This window comes from Setaria italica, chromosome I (genome assembly GCF_000263155.2).
Source record: "Setaria italica strain Yugu1 chromosome I, Setaria_italica_v2.0, whole genome shotgun sequence".
Lineage (NCBI taxonomy): Eukaryota > Viridiplantae > Streptophyta > Magnoliopsida > Poales > Poaceae > Setaria > Setaria italica.
In genome coordinates, this window is record NC_028450.1 from 39,112,354 (window position 1) to 39,133,768 (window position 21,415).

Sequence of the window (21,415 nt, forward strand, 5' to 3'; positions counted from 1 at the left end):
CGTACACAAACACACACACTCCACGGACCACGGCCATGCACTCCATGCCATCATGCCCTCGGCCCTGCTCGGTCCGACCGCCATGCTGCTGCGGTCGTCGCCACTGAAACTGAACCGAACCTAGCTAGGAGGCTTGGCTAGCAGCAGCAGCCACACAGAGCACACAGAAAATCTCTGCGTGCTCAGGCCCCATCTAGCTGGTGGTCTCCGTGTGCCCATGTCATGTGATTGGTCTAAGAAGGAAGCTACCACTGCTACTAGTAGTAAAACAAAATGGATTCCCCATGACCTGTTCAGGATGAGCTTGTTTATGCGACGCAAACGGCCGGTGAGAAGACGATCGATCCTCCCAGGAAGGAAGATACCTTGCGGCTCGGCTCTGTGTACTTGTTTAATCGGGGGCGATGTTCTGGTGCAATGCATTCATTGGGCTGGCTGGGGTTCTGTTGGCCCAGGGGGCAGGATGCCGGAGTATACGAGTATCTAATTACCGACCAGGACATTAATCGGTCAAAGTAGGATGCATAGGGCTGTGGCCTTTTTCTTTCTTGGCTTGCATGATGATGGAGTGAAGAAAAGGATGGGTAAAATGGCGTCCAGACGTGATGCGAGTAGTGCAGTCTCCCAGTCAAGTCGTCAGTGAATGGTGGTGCTTGTTTATAGAGCTAGCTTTTCGCATGATGCGATGTTTGATAAAGGTTTACAACTAGAAATGTGGTTAGAAAGCTAAACATTACGATTAGATGAGTGTTTAGCATTGCTACTGATCTTCGTTTTGGCTTGCAAATTTTTCCTTTATGGCAGCCAATGATAAACAGCCTTGTGCCCTTTTTCGATGCAGCAGTTGGTGAAATTTCCTTCTTTATTACAATTGGCAAGAATTCTTTGGGCCTGTTTGGCAACCACCTATTAAAGTTTAACACCCGTCACATCGGATGTTTGGATGCTAATTAGGAGTATTAAATATAGGCTAATTATAAAACTAATTGCACAGATGGAGTATAATTCGCGAGACGAATCTATTAAGCCTAATTAGTCCATGATTTGACAATGTGGTGCTACAGTAACCATTTGCTAATGATGGATTAATTAGGCTTAATAGATTTATCTCGCGAATTAACACAGGGTTCTGCAATTAGTTTTATAATTAGCTCATGTTTAGTTCTCCTAATTAGCATCCGAACATCCGATGTGACACTGTTAAAATTTAACACCTCGTATCCAAACACCCCCTTTATTTTCTGCAATTCACAATCTACTCCTACTCTACAACAGGTATGCCTTCTGAAAGGAATCCCAACTATGAGAGCACATGGTAATGTGGTAAACGAACCAACCTGCACTCATCACTTTCTAGATGACTATCCTCGTGTCAATAAAAGGACGAGTTGTCATGTATCGGTGTTACCCTGGGATCGAGCACATTGTGTGAAAGGCACAACCTGCCGACGAGTATCCCTCGGCATATCAAACTGAGTGCTACAGCTTTCAACTATCAAGGAAAAGGTGCAGTGAACATGCTGTTTATGATGACCTCATGATCCAGCCTGACCATGACTATTCCCTAGTAGTTTAGTGCCGGTAATGTTCGACTACCTGTTTGCCACGATACACACATAAAAGAAAGATGACATATATATATGCTAACAAGAGAGATTGAGAGAGAGAGAAGACGGTCTTCTGTAAGTGCGATGGAGAACCTGAAATCCAGGAGGGTCAAAAGGCCAGGAAGGCAAGCTAGCGACCAAAACCCCGCCCCATTTTTCAAACAGAATTAACATCATATCCCGATCAGATTCAGATACTATACTCGATCGCTAGCACCACATTAAATTTGACAACATTGCTTTCAGATCTTTTCCCTTATCTCGCTACATGCAGCGGCAGACGTCCGCCTCAGACAGGTGTCCCGCGACGAAGAGCGAGGGAGGAACAGGTCTCCGAGAGGTCATCGATCGATCAGCAAACTACTCATAAATAAGCGCGCGCAAGCCAACAGATCAGCTGCCGTCAGAGGCCCACGCGCGACGCGGTTTAACAGCCTAGCCCGCAGAAGAAAAATTCCCTCCGATGTGATGCGATCGCTTTACGATCGAGCCATCCATCCATCCATCCATCAGCTCGTGTTTTTCTTTTCCGGGGGCTCGTCGGATGGATCGTCAAAGTGGATGGAAATGGACAGCGGGAGTGGTTAACCCCTTGCAGCAGCCGTATCTTTCAGGCCTCGCCGGCAAGGAGCTGGCCTGCATTAGGAGCAGGGGACAGCGGATGGGCGAGGGAAGCTTCCGGTTACGTGCAAGCCTGCGAGATGATTCGCGTCTTGCCTTTTGGGCGATTGGTTTTTCTATTGTGCATGTGAGGGGGAGGGTGTTAACCTGGCTAGCTGAAGGGCAGAGAATTCTGCCGGCTGGAGAACTTGCAGGGTATCGGTTACCTACTTGCTTGCCTAACAGTTGGGATTCCGGGAGCGTGGTGTTGCGTTTTTGTAGCTCGGTTTTAGGTTTTCAGATCTCCTGCCCAACTTTGTGCAGTTACTGTTTTCTGCTGTAGATGGGTTAGTACTTGATGTCAGGATGCTTTGAAAGTTCTATTCAGTTCTTCAGAAAAAGATGGCAACTCTTCTTGCTCCAGAAAAGGAGGGCCATCTTATAACTGTCTTGCACCAGATTTCTTCTACTTGTTTGTGCGTGCTGTCTGGCCAATGGTCAGGGGTAACTTTTGCCAAAGAGGACCAGATGTTTTGCCGGAGTCAAGACTCACTTGATCATCGTTTACGACACCCATCTAGATCCAGAATCTGGGACATAAGAATTTCGGTTATTTTGTACTTTTAAACCTAAGATCCACATCAACCGACAACAGCATGCGAGACCATTTCAAAAGTTTTAGACTTGAACCAGGCTACGTTGCAAGGAGAATTGAGAATAAAGAAGGAATGTGCTGCAAAGTTATAGGAATTAGCGACAGCTATACTGCAAAAACTTCTTACATAATAATGAGATTCCAACTACTACATACTTTATATGATAGTGTTCACAACAATCACACGAGTGATCTGCCTTTTACAGTCACTGATAGTGTTTACTAATAACGTGGTCATGACAGTAAGTGAAAAAAGACGATACATTTTTCCTCTAAAATATCTTGTTTACTAATATCTTTTCTTAAATATCTTGCTTAGAGGTTAAGTCAGCCTATCTATACAAAGAGAGTAGATATATATCAATCAAACAAGCAAATAAGATAAATCAATATATTATCACATTCTCTTTCTTTCATCTTTGCTCTTGTGATGTGGCTGCCACCATCCAGCGAGGTCGTGTTGCTTCAGTTTAGGTCATCTAAATTCATGTTCGTAACAGTTACTCGTCGTGTATATATATATCAAAATTTTATCCCAAAAATGGTAGAAAGACTTTACTAAAATGTTTGTTTTGCTTGTTCCAAAATTTTGGTAGAAAGTGGTATAATAGGCCCATTAGAGTTATAGGTAGAGATAAGATTAAATATGTTGCTTAGAGGTTAAGTCAGTCTGTCTATTTATATAAATAGAGTGTATAGATTATGAGTGATCTTTGTATAAGCAAACATGAAACAAAAACATGAAACAAAAGAAATAAAAGAAACGGCAACCTGATGTATATGTGTTTAAGGTGCTAAAACTGCATGCCAAACTGCTGCATGGCTGCTCCTGCCAGGGTGCTTGCCTGTTTCAATGCCTTTAAATAGAATGCATTAACAGAAAACGCATCACCAAATTTACAGAAACATATCATCATCACAACTAAAGAGTTTTTTGAAAGTAGATAAACTATAACTTGGATCGTTCATCAGATGCGGTTCTCAGACCAATTGTTCATCATGCCTGACAATAAGTGCCATAAAAACCATTGCATGCCCATCCATACACCTATTACACACATGGTCATGGATGATGATATCTCAGGTTGATGTAGAACTGATGATACCCTCAGGTAGTGAATTACGTGATCCATTCAACTTGTGATTGATTAAGTATTAGAGAATATTACACCTAAGATTCCTAAGATTTTTCTTGTTCAACTCACAAAACGCCATCTTACGAGTATCTGGATTATAATGCTTCAAGAACATCATCGCAAAGAACCTGCTGTCATTACTGTCTTGACGAGGGAGACCAGTTATAACTGGCATGCTCCAACTTGAGAAGTTGAACTTGCTCTGTGTGATCTTCAAAATAGCTTCACCCAGCCTCGTCCTTATTTTAGAGGCTACTGGTGTGTGCCATTTTTGCTTATCTTTCAGCACTGTCGACCCGGAGTCCAACACATCGATTTGTCCATAACTTTTGTTGATAATGTATACTGTCCAGTATGAATTATGGCAGACGGGCAAGAGAATCTATGCAAAAAAATAACCATGATACCGTGTAAGAATTCAACTACATGTCTATCTTTCAAAAGTATATGTCTGGCTTTCGAAATATGCAACAACAATATAAGCAAAATACTTAGATGTCTGGCTTTCAAAATTTGCTCAGCATTGTATTGTTGTTTCAGTTCTTCAACAACTGAATTAATATTGTAATCTTCCTTCTTAAGCAACAGCAATTCCTATGATGAGAAGATAAAAGCAATATTATAAGTGCACAGAAAAAAAGATCAATGAGGATAAAAACACATTATAAGTGCACACAAAATTTTCACTTACAGAAATTTTAGGATACAGGAAGATCCTGTAACCCACAGTATCTGGTCCATGATAACTTTCATCATCAATGAGACAGCTTACATACATCGACATCACCGTGTCTTCACAGAAACATCCCGTTCCAAAGCTTTTGGAAATATCATATAAGTTTCCAAGAATCGGTCACTACTTTGTTATGAAGACTCATAAAAATAACACTGGTGTTGGAAATGAAAATAAATTATTATCAGTGCAAGTTTCAAGAACTACTGAACTAAAAGCAACATCTACAAGTAAAGAATGTACCTCGTGTATTCTTCATTGTCAATTATCTTTTCCCAGAGTTGCAATTCCAATTGTTCATCAACCAGATTTTGGATCCAAGTATCTTCTTTATGGAAAGGGGAGACCAATAAGCGATCTCTTTGGACTACCAACTCTTTCCTTGCGTTAGCTTTCAATGCCTCTTTGACATTTCTTCCGTCCAATGAACTCTTTTTCTTGGTTCGTAGATCATTTCTCTTTAATTCTTTCTCGTTGAACTCATCCCCATCATCTGAATTTTCCCCACCTAATGTCCCCCCATCCTTGTCATCTTATTTCTTGTTGCCCTCATCCCCATCATTTGATTTTTCCCCCACCTGATGTCCCCCCATCCTTGTCATCCTTCTCATGTTCAATTCAAACAATGAAACTAGGCAGGCAAAACCCAGGTTAGGCAGGTAACAACCCAGGTTCTAGATAGGTAGAATCCTACGCTGGTAAACTCCTACCTTTTGTTTCTTTTTCTTTCTTGCGTCTTTATCTTCCAACATCCTTTTTGAATGCATGTATGTAAATGCGCCGCTCAACACGTTATCTTTGTGCTCAAGGAGGAACCATGCAGTGTGTTGGCGGCAAATGAGGATTTCGTCCTGCATTTTTATCGACAATGAGCACAATCAACAGAATCTAATCTACAAGAGAAATATGATAAGAGTTGCCCAGTTACCAAAGCTTGTGACTTGCTACAGAAAAGGCAGGACTAACCTCACCAATATTCTTGTAGTTTCCATCCTTATATCTCATTATGTACAGAAGCGTATGAAAACCACAATCATCACTGCAGAAATAAGAACATGAGCACGAATTGAGGTATGAAATTAGCAAATAACTTGATAAAGTATGATATTAAGAAATAGCTGAAAATTTACAGGTTCTTTTGCTTCCAAACACTTGGTGTTGAAGATAAGAAGTCAGTACAATTTAGGCCTATTGAACAAAGAAAGCGTCTCAGTGCGATTATCCAGCAAGAGTGCAATGGATCAGTTGCGACAGCTTAGGGTGTAACAAAACAGTATCATATATTTTCTTTGCAAGGCATTTGATGTTGAAAATATCTAACCAGTCCTTCATGACGTTTTGTGGATCCCTCCAAGTCACTCAAGGAATCAAGTACACTTATAAGAGTTAAATCCGGTTCCACCACAACCAAGGACCAGTGATATGATGAAAGGAATGGGACAAAAATCTGCAAAAAAAGAATCAATCAAATTATTGATGGTTATGGCATAACAGGCCAATTGGGTCCAACTAGCCCACATCATAAGATCCATATACAATTCCTAAAAAGCTACTACCATATCTACAATTCCTAAACAGCTACTGCCATATCATGCAGGTAAAAGCCCAGGTTCTAGACAAGAAAAATCCTAGGTTATAGGCAGGTAAAATGAAAGGTTCAAGGCAGGTAAAAGCTAAGCTTTCGCTGGTAAACTCCTAGGTTTCAGCCTCAAGGTGTGGGTGTGTGAGACATAGTCTGGAACCTAGATTTTACCACCCCTAACTTGACATTTTACTAGCCTGGGACCTGCCTGCCTGCCTCAAGGTGTGGGTGTGTGTGTGTGTGAGAGAGAGAGAGAGAGAGTTGAGAGTTCAATGAATCCTAAGCTAACAGCTATTACATCAAAGAGCCAAATTTAAGAATACAAATAGAACTAAATAGAATTGGAAAAGGTACAAACCATTTTTATTTCCGATATGTCATAGTCTTTGAATTCTCTTTCAAGAAAACCAGATCTTTATCCACCCCTAACAATTGGTCCTAGAAAAAAAGCATGGTGAAAGTTGATCACTAAACAACATATATAGGAAGCAGTAGTAATATTGCTAATTGGCACTTACCACAGCACCCCTAGAAAGCATAATCATGTCATTCCTTGGCTTCCATGATTCCTTCAATATTAACCTGAAAATTTCCATGACATCATCGCACAAGTGACCACCTGGTTTGAAACTCTCCACAAACTTTAACTCTGTCATCTGAATGTCATGTATTTGCACTACAACAGTTTTAGCCATCTCTTTTTTTTATTTTTCTGTCTTCAATTTGGGCCTTGTATTTGATCTCATTATACAACCGAGATTTTTCTGTCTCCAATTTGGGCCTTGTATTTGATCTCATTATACAACCGAGACCATTTTGAATGGTCTACAACAATGACCTTTAAATCTTCATTAGTGTTGTCCCTTATTTTTTCAAGATTTTCCTTTAGCATGACTTCACCATACTTAATCCTCCTATTTAATTCTCTCAAAAGAACACCCCTATCACCCTCATCAACCTCACATTACTTGAGCAGATTTTCCACAGATAGAAATCCAATTTGTTATCCTGTCACGTGAAAGGCCAAGGGAATAAAAAAATGACAGATAGCATTGATTTTAATGGATCTATAAACGATCCAAATTAGGGATTTGTCCTAACCTGTTGGTTTTTGGAAGCTGGTTGCTTTCCTTTTTGTCGTGGCACCTGAAAGCCAAGGGAATTAAAAAATGACTAATAGCATTGATCTATATGGATTTATAAATGCTAAAGTAGGAATTTGTCCTAACCTGTTGCTTTTTGGAAGCTGGCCTGGGCTGGTACTTGGCAACCTGAAATGCCACCAATGTAAAGATAATATTTTTTAATATTCTGTAGTAGAAGAATGGCACTTTTTGTTGGCAACAGCAACAGCCCAGCTGCTGCCCAGGTGAGCTCTCAGCTCACTCCCAGGTGACCAGAGGTAGGAGAAAGGGGAGAGGAAGAGAGAGCACATCACACACATATGCTAACTCTGTGCACAATTGCTTTTGGTGCTGCTGAACTACTGAGAGCTACTGCTGCTCTCTACTTTATACATAGCAAAGTCAACGTACTGCTACCTAATATGGCTGAGCAGCAAGGCATGCTTTGCCCTTCTACGTACAATACAGCAGGGTATGCTTTGCCCTTCTACTCATTGCCCTGCAACCCTATATGGCTGAGCAGTAGGCACTTGAGGAGTTCTAGCCCTATATGGCTTAAGAGGAATTCAGGGAGGAGCTTAGCAATTACTTAACACACTTACCTCTTTTCTGATCTCATGTATATCCTTAAGATTTCCTAGCAGCTTCTCAACTTTTTTGTTACCATAGAGTTTGATGAGTGGTTCAACCGACGGTTGTTCTGGCCCAGGTTGCGGCTCAAAAGTTTTGATGAAACACATCTGTCAAGCAGCACAATCGGTCAAAGCACAATTTTTATCAAGTTCGTAAAAGAAATTGTTTTAGAGATCCTCACTTACCAAGAGCAAAAGCGAGCTCCCCTCGACCTTTGATTTGGTTTTCTTCTTTTGCCAGCTAGCGATTTTATTTTTCAAATCTTGACAAACAAATCTGCACCAGTTAAAATTTTTCATCCAACCAAAGTCTGAGCATATCCCCACGTGCTGCTTTAAGATGTAATTGCTATGCGTGGGTATAAGAAGCTTGGATACCACAATGTATAAGAAAGCATGGGCTTGCTCATACTTATTATCTTTGACAGATTTTATGTACCCGTTTACAGCCTCGACAGGGATCTCTTTAGTTTCTTTAAATGTAGTTTTCCCCTTTTTATTGACCTTACTCATACGCACTACCTTTAACCCTTTACTTTTCAGCAACTGCCAAAAGTCCTCCCACTTCGTGCTCAAAGCATAACAAGTCAAACAATCATTATGGACATAGAGCTTCTACCACAATTTGTATACTAATGCAGTAATCTTCGACAATGCCAAGTCCAACCTATCTCTTTGGATTGTGAGATTCAAAGACCAAAGTCCTTCATTTAGTTCATTTTAAGGAGGACAGCAAATCACTTTTCATTCAATGGCTAAACTCTGTAACGTAATTTAGTATCCCTGTCCCTCTCTCCTCCCTCCCTTCTACCTCCTTGTAAGTATCCCGCCTAGCTCAGTTCTACTTTTATTTATAAATAAAAATTGAAGTGTTGTGGGGAACTTTCCCCACAATTGGCCCTTCCAAAAAAAAAGTTACGGAGGCAGATAAATGGTTAAAAGAGAAAAGGTAGGGACTAGAATCATGATGATGATAAGGCATGCAGAAAAAGCCTGAAGATGTAGCTATTCTCTTTTCTTTCGGTTAATCTAGAGAGGGGAAGAAGTGGGATCAACCTATTGGTCCCCGTCGCCGTACAAGTTGATTACACACAGAAAGAAGCGGAGCCTTCGATTGCTGCGACAAGCAGAACCGCAAAAATCGCTATTAGTATGACCTTGAAGACGGTAGAGGGGGAGGAGGTAGATTAGTACATTAGAGGGGAAAGGGGTAGGACCTTAAGAGGAGGAACCTGCTTGCCGCCGCCGCCGTAGTCGATCCGCGAGTAGAAAGAAGCGATGCCCTAGTTTTTTTTTGGGACTTTGGTGTTTCTGCCCCTATTACGAAGTCTAATTGTAATTTTACCCTCGTTTTTTGAACTTTGCGATTTTGCCCCTTCCTTTTCAAATTGAAGGTGCCATTTACCCTCACTTTTAACTCTGTTAGTTGGAGCTACATTAAAAAAATAGTGAAAATAGAAAAACCATTCAGAGCAACGTGAAAAGACACAAGTACCCGTAATCTTATCCCTAATTTTATCCTCTCCCACCCGTGGGTTGCCCGACCCCATTCGATCTCGTCTTCCTCCCAAGAAACCCTAGGACATCCTCGTCTTCCTTCCTGGCGGCAGCGGCTGGGTGATGAGTTTCCCAACGCTCAGCGGTTGGATTCGTGGGCGGGCGAGTGACATCCCCGAGCACGCGGGCAGCCCCAGCTTGTGGGGGCCTGGGGGGCAGGTGCATGGTGGCCCCAGGCGTGGGGGTGCATGGTGGGTCCAGACACGTGCCAGCCCCAAGGTGCGGCCCCAGGCGCACGGCCAGGCCCCGGTGCAGGCTCTGCTCGGCTCGGCGCGGGCACTGTGACATGCAGCAAGGTAGCAAGTAGGTAGCACAGCCAAGTTAGGTAAATTCTTCACTTCCTCTGATCTTGACTGTCTTTAGGTGCTTAGGTTAGGAGATTTCACCGATTTGTAGGACGAATTAGATATGATCTTAGGGTGATTTAGCTAACTGTATGGTGTGATTTGTAGGGCGAATCACATGGATATGCAACTTGTTGTTAGAGTTCGGTCATTTTTTAGCATGCCATATGGGGAGGGGGTCAAAGATGTGGATGCAGGGTAAAACACTTCCAACACAATTGGTTCACCCACATAACTATGGGCTGTTGTGGTTAGTTAATTTCATAGCTGATCACTTCATGTGGGGTTCTAAGCAGTACATAACATTGTGGTGTGAGTTGGACAATTGTTCTATTGAGATAAAGCCTGATGAGCAGTTGCTTGATTGGATTCAAATAAATGTAGAGAAGGGGGTAGTGCGCATCAATGCCCAGATAAATGATTTCAAGGGTCTATTGCAGTTTTCACCAACCAAATGTAGGTGTCACCCTACTTTAAGGAATAGAGCCACAAATGTACACCCACAACCACAACCACAACCACAACCACAACCATCACCACAACCACAAATGAGACAGCCACAAAAGTGAGGGCCACATCTAAGAAGAAGGGAGCCACAAAAGTGAGGGCCACAAATGAGAGTGTAGGAGTTAATAAGGAGGGCATGTACTCTGATACGGATTCATTAAAGGCACTAAGTGATAGTTGCTATGACACGGATTTGGCTGCATCATCCGACTCTAACTTTGATCCTGAGTTTGACCCTGATGGTGAAATAGTTGATGAGGATGATGAGTATGATCCTCCCCCCTTTTCTTATGATGTTGATGCTCCATGTATTGATGTCAATGTGGTGTTCCCAGATGTGGACCAATGCAAATCAGTCATTACCCATCATGCTACTTTGAATGATCACGCATTTGAAATTTTGAAAAAAGATCATAGCTGGATAGGCTAAAGAAGAAGTACTCAATGGAAGTTCCATATGATAGAGTTGTCAGAGGCAAACCGAGAGCATTGGACATGATATATAGGAAGTGGGCTGACAACTATGACTTGCTACCCACCTATCAAGCTGAGCTTCTGAAATCTGTACCTGGAAGCATTGTTGAGCTTGAGACCGAAGAGCACAATGTTGATGTGTGTTTCATAAGGTTCTTTGTTGCACTTACACCATGCATTGATGGGTTTTTGCAAGGGTGTAGGCCATATATTGCCATGGATGCAATCACCTGACAGGGAGGTCCAGAGGTTAGTTGGCATTAGCTGTTATAGTGGATGGTCATAATTGGTTATTTCTAGTGGCTTATGGAGTGATTGAAATAGAGTCTAAGGAAAGTTGAACTTGGTTTGTCAATAACTTGAAGAGGGCTATTGGTACTCCTACCGGGTTGGTCATTAGTACGGATGCAGGCAAAGGAATAGAGGTTGCTGTTGATGAGGTGCAACCAGGAGTGGAACATAGAGAATGCATGAGACACTTGTGGAAGAACATGAAGAAGAACATGTTCAACAGTGAGCTATATGGTAAGAATATGTGGTCAGCCGCCAAGAGCTTCGCAACTAACAGGTTCAACTACTTCATGGGGAAGATAGAGGAGAAGGATCCTAGTGCACTTGCTTGGTTGGATGACAATCATCCATATGTGTGGAGTAGAAGCAAATTCTTCGAAGATTGCAAGATAGATTACATTAACAACAATCTCTCTGAATATTTTAACAGTTGGGTGCCAAGAACCAAAGATTACCAAATTGTAAACATGCATGATAGGATAAGGCAAATGATAGTTGAGAAATTTGTTTTGAGATACAAGATTGGTAGCAAAATGTTCGGAATAATCATCCCAGATATTATCAATGCTCTAAATGCTAAATCCAAAATTATCAAAGACCATGAAGCACTAATATGTGGAGCTGGGATAGCTGAAGTAACTGTGAATAGATTCAAGCATGCAGTCAACTTGGAGCAAAAGACTTGTACATGCAAAGCTTGGCAAGTGACTGGAAAGCCTTGCAGCCATGCTTTAGCTTTCATAGCCATGCTTTAGCTTTCATTGCTAAGCTTAATAGGAATGTACAGGTGGATGACTTTGTCTATGAGTACTTCTCTGTTGATAGGTTCAAAATGGCTTATGCATGCACTTTCAATCCAATGACATTCAAGGACAGCTGGCCGCGTGTTGATTTGGGGTACAAAATTTAGAAGACCAAGCTGAGAAGGAAACCTGGAAGGCCAAGGAAAAGTAGAATCAAATCATATGATGAGTTTGTTCAGAATGCCATGAACTATGTCATATAGCCAAGTATTGCCAAGGAGGTCCCACCGCTAGTAAAAAGAGAAAACTGTCATCTTCACAAAATGCATCAGGAGAGGGGATCAATGACCCAAGTGTTGCACAAACATCAATGTGAATCATGATTGGTCCAATTTTCTTTCTTATTTTGCTTACTTAGTCATTGCTAATTTTTCATTACTTACCATCAACTTGTTCACGACACATTTTACTCCTTGTATATGAAGTGCAAGTATAAGTGGGAGTGGGATTGAAAGGGGAAGGGGAAGGGGAAGGGGACAAGGAGGAGGAGGAGGAGGAGGAGGAGGAACAGGGAGCTTGGTTGCATTGTTAGGTTTAGGTTCTTAAATGTGAAGTTTGCTACTGGACATGTAATAGCTCTAAACTATTTGGTGCTTTTGTTGGACATGTAGTGTTTCTTTTGTTGGACTTGTATGATGGTGTGTGTTCTGGACCTTATGTGATGTGGACATGTTTATGTGATTTGGGACATATATCTCCTGGATATTTGTGTGATTTGGATATCTGCATGTGGTCTGGACATGTCTATAATGATGTCAGACTTTTGTCAAATTTGTAACATGATGGTTGAAACAAATGCAAATATGTGTAATTTTTAAATCTGTCAATTTGCTGCAAAATGTTGTACAACTGTTGTCAAAAATCTATGAAAATGCTGCCCAAAAATCTATTTAAATGCTGTAAAAAATAGGGCAAAATCACAATCTCCTCAGTAAAGTAGGGGCAAATTTGCATGGGCAAACTTGTCATTTTGTCGTTGTTTTAACACCGTTAACAGCGCTTCACAGAATAGAGGCAAACACTATTTTCAGTTTGAAAAAAGCAGGGGTAAAATCGCAGAGTTAAAAAAATGAGGGGGGAATTGGGTGGCATACCGGCCCATCTTAACCGGTTAGCATCCGATCCCAAACTGGACCCTCATCCTCCTCGCATACCGGCTCATCTTAACCGGTTAGCATCCCAAAATGAGGCATAAGGGATACGTGAGCTTTGTTTTGATCATTTGAATTTTGAAAAGTGAATTTATTAAAATATTGCTACTCCATCATTTTAAATGAGTTATTTAGTTTTTCCTAAATCCAACTTATCTAATTTTGATGAAATTTCTATATATATATATATATATATATATATATCTTTAATATCTTTAATATCACACAGGAGTGTGTAAAAAATATATGAGTGTAGATTTTCTTGGACCGGTCCCACACGCCACCACTGCTCCACACTCCTCGATAAAGTAGTGAGCTGCCGGTGCCAGCGGTGCTCTTCATCAGCGTTATCGTCGCTCGCCCTCTCATTTTTTTTTTGCATTTTAGATTTTTCCTAGAAAGCATTTGCCTCTGGCGCCATGCAGAGTTGCAAACCAACTAGAACCTGGCAGAGTGATCAAATTACAGATCGCTTAGCCTCTTCTTTATTTATGTTTCAATTCTCTCAAGAGCTCAAAAAAATTCAAACTCTCCTATTGTGTTCTATGATGTATATGTGTTCCATTTTAAGCATTTGGAGCCTAATATTATGTTTCAGTATTCAGTTTATTCGTTTCTACATTGGCTAAGCGTTACTTGGGCATGCTGACACTTAGCTGAAGCGACAAAAACATATGGAAGTCATCTGACCTCTTCTTTCTTGTCGTTTTAATTATCTAAACTCTAAAGAGCTCCAAAACATGCAGACTACTCCTATATCTTGTCTAGAACGTCGAAACATGCAGCATTTGAGTGAGGGATTTCACTAAACTTGGATTTTAAGAAAAACGTGCGTAAAGAAAACTAATCCACTGAGAAACTGGTAGGAGTAGTCTGCACCTCTGCATGCTTGGTTGATGTTTCATAAAGTGCCACTTAACTTAATTTTCCTTCTCGTTTTAATTATCTAAAGACCTCCAAACTTCTTCAAACTCGGCAAATGTGCTTTATGATGTATATACTTTCCATTTTGAGCATCTGGGTAGTAACATATGTTGTAGTATTAAATGTATTTAATTATAGAAATGACTAAATTGTCTTGATTATAAGATGGTCTGAAGATTCTCGATTTTATCATGCTCGCTTAGGAACACAGATCGCTTTGAGTGAGGTGGCTAAGGGTAAAACATGAGAAACTAGTTAACCTTTCATTTTACGAGAGGATCCATTCACTTCACTTTATTTCCAGATGTCAGGTAGTCAAGCGCATGTATTGCATTGCAGCACTCGCCCCTCTCCCTCCAGTTCTTCTTCAGTTGGCCCTGTCCTGGCCACCATTCGTCGTCCTTCGTTTCGCTAGCTTCGTCTCCAGTCGGCTGCGTGCCGTGGTAGGCTCTAGGCAAGACTCAAGAAGACAAGGAGAGGAGCATCTTCGGCGGCGCGGCGGCACCGCAGCAACATCAGCTGATCTCCTCATACGCAAAGTCACTTTCAGTATTGATTAATTGAATAAACTGAATATTACAATATATATTAGTGTCCAAATGCTCAAAATGGAACATATACACATCGTACGACACATATGGTGAGTTTGAAGAATTTTGGAGGCCCGTAGCTAAATAAAACAGGAAGGAAAAATATGCTAAGTGACATGAATTTATGATCAACTAACAGCTTTTTGTACTCAGCTGGCCACATATTCTCCAGCGTGGAAAATCACGGCGCCAAATGATATGGTGTGGTGCCATCTACCTATGGCGCCGTGTACAAGATCCATTTCTGAGATTCTTTCTCCAAGAGGTTCAAATGTAAATTTTTTTTTGAAAAAGGACTAAAATACAAAAATATACCCCTCTCAGCGTGTCTATTCTCGGCGGCGTTGCTTGCAACTTTTACTACAGCTCCCTCACCGCCGCTCTACGGTAAAAGTCATGAGCTGTCGGACGGGTACCATGCTCATTTGTTGCTTGAACGCAGGGGAATCGTTCTTTTTTTTTTCTTGAACGAACGGAAGGGGAATCGTTCTCGCACGCTAGCTCTAGGCTCTACCAAACGCTCCCTATCTCATCCATGAGGGTGATGCTCTTCATCGGTGTTATTTATTGCCCGCGTGTGGAGTCGTCCTACCGCGACAAGTCCCCGCTGTTGCGACACCCTCGTCGCCGACGGCAGCCTCTGAACGACTCCGCGCCGTCCGTGGTGGGAGGCGTGGCTCCACATGTGGCTCTGGATGCGGCGGCATGCGCGTTGCCTGCATTGCTACGTAGTACGCGTCCCGTGTCACCCATTGTCCACCGGATATGAATTGAAGCCATCCAACATCCCAAGCATGCAGTTGAGTGCTGAGGGGCACCAAACGAGGCAACGATTGCCTACTCTCAGGCTCTGGCTGCGACATGCACCGCTCTGCGCCGGGCGCTCAATAAGATGCTCTACTCAAGGCCTGCCGCCGCCAAGCAGGCGAGCACACCGTACCGATCTCGTCGCCCCCATCCGCGCAGACCCTGTCTACGCCAACTTCAAGCATCAGGATCATGCCGAGTTCGATGGGCTGACTCAGTCATCTGCATGGAGCTGTGGCCGGGGTGATGACCTCCATGGATGCCGATGTGGGTTTTGCACCGTTGTTGGTAAGCAGCGGACGTACGGAGCTCGGGGCAGTGACGTTGTGTTGCGCCTTTGTTTAATTATTTGATGTTCATGGTCGCGATCTGCATGGTGAAAACAGCCGAGGACGACGTGGATTTCGCAGTTCACATTTCGCATTTCATGTATGCAGTTTTGTATAGAGGCTCCAATCGAAGTTGGCATGGAAAATCGGGACAGTGGCGGGAAACCAGATGGCTAATAAGCCTTCTTCTAAAAGCAACTCCAGCGCCCCGACTCTCCCCTCCAGAGCGGTAGAGCCCCTTCTCCAACGGTCACGACTCACGAGGATGCCGCTGCTTCCATGCCGCGCCGGTGGCTATCCTCGCATCCCCTGCCCCGTGCAAAGCCGAGCCGCCACTCGCCGGCTCGCCGCCCCTTCTTCGCCGCTAGGCCGCCATTCATCTCCCGCGAAGCCCCTTCCCCGGTCAAATCATGCCGTGCCCGTCAACGCAGCTGTTTTCACACAAGTCAAATCAATCTGATAGCAAAGATTGAATAAAATTTGAGGTCTGTCCTAGTAGAACCTAAAACACCTTACTTCATTTTGGCTCCGGTGTAGGCGCGGCGCTGCCAGTCTGCCACTGCAATGCTGTTTGTCTCTTGCCTTCATAATTTCATATGCGTATTTCCTGTGAAACTGTGCTGACAGTTGCAGAGAAATCACTATGGAAGATACATGCATTAACCTGCGATGTGGAGTGGCTCCATTTTGTTTTTTTCACCAAAGCAGGGCATGAAAAATCCTCATATGCATTGGTTTTTGGGTGCTCTGATATTGGAGGCCCAGCAAGCTAGGAGCACAGGATGGACGGAAAGCTTTAGGAATGGAGACAACTTCAAATCCCTAATTCTGCCAAAAAATTAAGGTATCGGAGATTTTTCTGCCTTAAAAAAAGTTTATTCCTTCACCTGGTCCGACGGACGCTGGGCCAGCAGACATAACGATGATGATCACGGGGATCGGCCTAATGAAGCCCGCAAATGACTGGGCTGCACGAAGCCCATATGAAGCCCAAATACTGACGAGAGCGTTCGGATCGCACTGCTCGCGGAAATCCTATCCATATTCCGGAAGAAACGTTCAACCTTTGAGATTTGTGCGAGGAAATAAGGTCCGTTAGATGCATCAGATCCGAACCCTAACTACCGCACCTCTCCCTCCCCTGCCTGCGCCGTCGCCCCCACACGGACCCCACCTGCACTGCCCTCCCCTCCCTCCCCTGCCTACACCGCCGCCCACCCCTCCCTCCCCTGCCACCAGCGCCACCGCGCGCGGCACGGGCTCCGTGTGGGCTCGCCGGCCGTTGGAGCCGGAAGAAGGTGAAAAAATGTTGGATTTAACTTTTTCTAAAGAAAATGTTGGTTCAACTTTTTTAAGAAATGTTGATCCAACTTTTTTTTGAAAAATGTTGGTCCAATTATTTTAAATGTTGATAATTTTTTCAAAATGTTAACAATATTTTTCAGTTAAATAAACTTTTGATTGCAATGACTCGCTGAATTTTACAGTTTCGTCCCCATCTGCCGGTAGAGAAGCCCCCACCGCTCGCGGACGAGCAATCTTCCCACAATCTCCCTGACCCGCGGCGCCGTGCGTCGCGCCGTCACCGCTTCTGCGGCCAACGCTTCTGCCTCGTCGGCAACAACCAACAATCCGCCGCCGAGCAAAGCAAGTAAAGCAACCGAGCCGAGTCGATGGTGGCGGCGGCGCTATCCGCGCTCCCGCGCGCCGCTTCCCGCCTTGCGCCGTGTGTCCGCCAGCCTGATTTCCGCGCCCTCTGCGCCGCAGCTGCGGCCGGCGAGGCCTCGAAGCGGAGGCTAGTACTGTACACCAAGCCGGGGTGCTGCCTCTGTGACGGGCTCAAGGAGAAGCTTCACGCCGCCTCCCTGCTCGCCGGCACGCCCTACTCCCTCGCGTCCCTCGAGCTCCAGGCAAGACAATTTTCTGGTCCTACTGCTATGCAATAACTAGGTCCTTCCCCGATTTCTACCTATGCATTAGTTAGTTCGTTCCGAGATGGATATTTGCTTGACTTGGATTTCGGATGCCAACTAGGAGAGGGACATCACGACGAATCCGGAGTGGGAGCGGCTGTACCAGTACGAGATCCCAGTGCTGGCTAAGGTGCTCCACGACGGGACCGAGGTATCATTGCATTCCTCTCTGATTCAACTTTACTCGCCTCTATTCCCTTTGAGTTTCAACCTTGCCCTCCTTATGTACCAACTACGAAGCTTTTCAAGCATGTTTCGGTATTGTGCTTTGTTTCGTGGAGCACCTCCCTAAGCCTTTCGTCGTTGTTGCAGGAAATACTTCCCAGATTATCACCCCGTCTAAGTGTGGAGCTCGTACAGAAGAAAATTTATTCTGCCTTCGATCAGTAAGGAGGCATTTTTGGTGAAAAGAATCTGAGTTTATTTTATGAATCAATAGCTCCAGCTGTAAGATTATCAGTTGATACCATCATGTGTGATGTAAACTTTCTTGATTGAGATACATGATTTTCATTTTCCTTGACTTGCGCTCTGTAAGGATTTCTTTTGGGTTTGTGCATCATCGCATTGCTTTGAGAAAAGAATTCATATATGGTGACATCCAAATACTTATGTTGGGTCTTCAGAAATATACACCATGAATCATGATACTTTTAAGAAAAAGAAATATGCATCATGATGGTCAACAATGTCACAAGGAAATACAGATTATTGAACTGACCACCACATGGAATCATAAAGGAGTGAAATGTACACAGACAGAAGTAGAAGGGCATAAAACCAGAAGTACAGAGAAATTTTTCAGTGCTGAAACAAGATTCATTAGTAAACCAACATGGATGAGTATCGTCTTCATGCGATGCTTGGGGCAATGGGTAAGTTATTTTAACTGACAGATGGGCAAGCAATTTAATCACTGTTGCCCCTCTATCATTCTTGGAGGTTGGGAGTTATCCAGCTTTCTGGTAAATAACTTCCCATTTTCTATTTACACTTGACCGAGATTTTTTACAATGTTAGCCTAGGCACAACTACTTCATACCCACCTTGGTGTTACAAGAAAATTGCATCCGAAGGATCATACTGTAGTATAAACTGCGTGGACACGCCAGATCTTTGAAATTTACTTGACTGCTGAAGTACCTAAAGACCATTCAGTGCAGAAACAATATTCAGAGTTTCAGACAAGCAACCAAAATGCATATATCCATAGTCCTGTATCCATGTAGTTCAGTGCACTCTAATTTGAGTCAGTTTGAAGCTTAGTAGTTGCAATGATGCTAAGATATGCTATGATTTTTTCATTAACAAGATGCAAATCAATATTGTAAAAAAATTGAATAAATTTGAGGGCTGTCTTTATAAAACCTAAAATAACTTACTTCATTTTGATTCCGTTACTGGTGCAATGAATGTCGGTGCTACCAGTGCAATGCTGTTTTTCTTGCCTTCAGATGCGTATTTCCTGTGAAGCCATGTTGACAGTTGCGGAGATACACGCATTAACCTGCGATGTGGAGTGGCTTCATTTTGTTTTTTCACCAAAGCAGGGCATGAAAGTCCCCGGTATGCATTGGTTTTTGGTCGCTCTGATATTGGAGGCCAGGAAGGGAATGGTGTTGGCATTGGAGGCAAGCTAGGAGCACAGGATGGAATGAAAGCTTCTAGGAGTGGGGACAACTTCAAGTCCCTAATTCTGCCAAAAATTAAGGTATTGAGGCCAAGGTTCCTTGAACTCCATTCTGTGATGATTTGGGCTAGCTGTTTGAGCCTATAAGGTTGTAGAAAATTGCTGCGATCTATTGGGGCAATGGAAACTTGGACCGTAACTGGTGCTGCAACCGTTGAACCATTTGTATTTGTTAACTTGACAAATAATTCCTGCATTTCCAATTTTGTATAAATATTCTGACCTCATGTCAAGATCTTTAAAGAAAAAAAATATTCAAGGTACATGTTATTTAAGTGTACGAGAGGGATAGACTGGGATGACCTCATCTGGTGTCTGCTGCAATCTTATTGCAAGCTCATTCTTCATCTCCTTAAGAAATTCCCTTACTTCATGAATTGTCGAGTCAAATGTGATGTTGAAGATAGGCTGAATTGAGTCTGCATGGGAAGCATTATGTGGAAGCAACACTGTAATCCCTCCTGGGAATCCCAGGATCTCTAAGCAAAGTGGGTCTCCGAAAACAGATGGTGTCAAAGATAAATTCAGCTGCTGAAGTGTAAGTCTTATCAAAGATGTTCTCAGTGTGTTGATGGATTTTACGCTCATGGAGGCATTTCTTGGGTCTGGAAGAACGCCGAATTTCACGTAAGTGGTGTTCGTGTAATTGTATGGACGCATAGAAACTGAAACCTGCAGGATTGTCAGCCAATATTCAGTGAGTACTTGGCAAAGTTTTCTTGTACTGAAAGAAACTCCATACCTTACTATTGGGCACTCCTATTTGGTCATATATCTCTTTTTCGAGTGTTCCGCCTTGTGAAGCTATCTGTGAGTGTGGCACTAACAAAATGAAGCCTGCCTCGATTTCTGCTTGAGAAACGAATGTAACTGTGTTAAAACAAGGTAGACGAGTGGGGAAAATCTGGACGAACTCCTAACGTTATCTGTTCTGCTATACACTAGTAATGTTTTCATATTCTACTTTATTGAATATTTTGCCTCCTTTGTTTCATTTTGAGGGAAACTGTGACCATGAAGCTTTTGTCCCTGCTTTTGAGTTAGTTGTTCAGCACGCGTGAAGTCCTGGACTTACCGGCGAGTATGTCTGGGTCATCAGGGACGCCGCCTCCTGATGCCCGGAGATGAAGCATCACGAAGGCGGCCGAGAGGAAGCCGCCGACGGCCAGGAGCAGCACGGAGGCGCACTTTGCGCTGACCACCTTGCCGACGACTGCACCACACCGGCAGCGGCTGAACCTGGTCGCCGGCGCACCGTTGGGGAAGGCCTGCTCAGCGCGACCGGCCTTGCCCATGGTGAGCGCATCTGGCACTAGTTTCTCTCTCGGCTCGTCAGTGTGGAGAGGTCATCAAAGCTGGAGGTGGCGGCTGCGTTGCGTTGGGGGAGAAAGCTGGATGGAGAGCTGGCGCTGGTGCTCGCCGTTGCCGCAACGGCGACGCGAATGGGGATGGATTTGGGTGTGTTTAGGAGCGGTAGATGGGAATGTTCGCAACGATACGACATAGGCCGGCTGTCAATGGTTGTTGGTTTAGTTTTGAACGGAGGAAAAGGCTTTTTAGCTCCGGTTGTTTTGACTTTTATCAGAAGGCCTTCTGTATTATTTCGCGTTCATCTCAATTTCGATCTTCGCATCGCATCCACGATGGTCAATTCAGTTGTGGTGAAGTGATGTCACAAAAGCAAGGTCAGTGCGAGCGTGCATCACACTTGCGATGAGCAAAACAAAACAAAAACTAGATGTCCCGTTGATGCTTACAATGCTCCTGATAACATTTCTTTACACCAGTGCTCGGCAGATCACGGGGCTGTACAATTTCCCAAGAGGCACTAAGAAATGTGCCCCTTCGCTAGTTCACACCTGCGCTTTGTACTCGTAGAATCTACTTCGCCATCTCATAGGCAGCC

At 43.4% G+C, this 21,415-nt stretch overlaps 2 protein-coding genes across 3 annotated transcripts; one reads left to right on the plus strand and one right to left on the minus strand.

Moving 5' to 3' along the window:
• The first annotated feature begins 17,026 nt into the window (after nucleotides 1-17,026).
• Nucleotides 17,027-18,417, plus strand: LOC101783955. Its single transcript, XM_004953986.3, has 4 exons — nucleotides 17,027-17,144; nucleotides 17,334-17,756; nucleotides 17,881-17,970; nucleotides 18,132-18,417. Exons 2-4 carry the CDS (start codon nucleotides 17,520-17,522, stop codon nucleotides 18,207-18,209), a joined length of 405 nt encoding a protein of 134 aa, XP_004954043.1. The 5' UTR covers nucleotides 17,027-17,144; nucleotides 17,334-17,519; the 3' UTR covers nucleotides 18,210-18,417.
• A 189-nt stretch (nucleotides 18,418-18,606) lies between these two features.
• LOC101783008 lies at nucleotides 18,607-21,111 on the minus strand. 2 transcript variants are annotated; one of them, XM_004953984.3, is made up of 5 exons: nucleotides 20,585-21,110; nucleotides 20,252-20,358; nucleotides 19,813-20,181; nucleotides 19,202-19,700; nucleotides 18,607-18,962 (listed from the first exon to the last, which is right to left on the minus strand). In XM_004953984.3, the coding sequence occupies exons 1-4, from the start codon at nucleotides 20,802-20,804 to the stop codon at nucleotides 19,203-19,205; spliced, it is 1,194 nt and encodes a 397-aa protein (XP_004954041.1). In that variant the 5' UTR covers nucleotides 20,805-21,110; the 3' UTR covers nucleotides 18,607-18,962; nucleotide 19,202. The 2 variants fall into 2 exon arrangements, with proteins under 2 accessions (XP_004954041.1, XP_022678824.1); XM_022823089.1 differs by having other exon boundaries at nucleotides 18,607-19,700; nucleotides 20,585-21,111.
• Between the last annotated feature and the right edge of the window lie 304 nt (nucleotides 21,112-21,415).

What these genes read in the sequence shown, in the direction of transcription:
- LOC101783955 (XM_004953986.3), top strand. Translation starts at nt 17,520, where the DNA reads ATGGTGGCGGCGGCGCTATCCGCGCTCCCGCGCGCCGCTTCCCGCCTT. An exon ending in TCGCGTCCCTCGAGCTCCAG is followed by an intron (nt 17,757 to 17,880) that starts GCAAGACAATTT and finishes GATGCCAACTAG; the next exon opens with GAGAGGGACATCACGACGAA. An exon ending in TGCTCCACGACGGGACCGAG is followed by an intron (nt 17,971 to 18,131) that starts GTATCATTGCAT and finishes TCGTTGTTGCAG; the next exon opens with GAAATACTTCCCAGATTATC.
- LOC101783008 (XM_022823089.1), bottom strand. Translation starts at nt 20,804, where the DNA reads ATGGGCAAGGCCGGTCGCGCTGAGCAGGCCTTCCCCAACGGTGCGCCG. An exon ending in TGACCCAGACATACTCGCCG is followed by an intron (nt 20,359 to 20,584) that starts GTAAGTCCAGGA and finishes TTTCTCAAGCAG; the next exon opens with AAATCGAGGCAGGCTTCATT. An exon ending in TGCAGCAGACACCAGATGAG is followed by an intron (nt 19,701 to 19,812) that starts GTCATCCCAGTC and finishes TTGGAAATGCAG; the next exon opens with GAATTATTTGTCAAGTTAAC.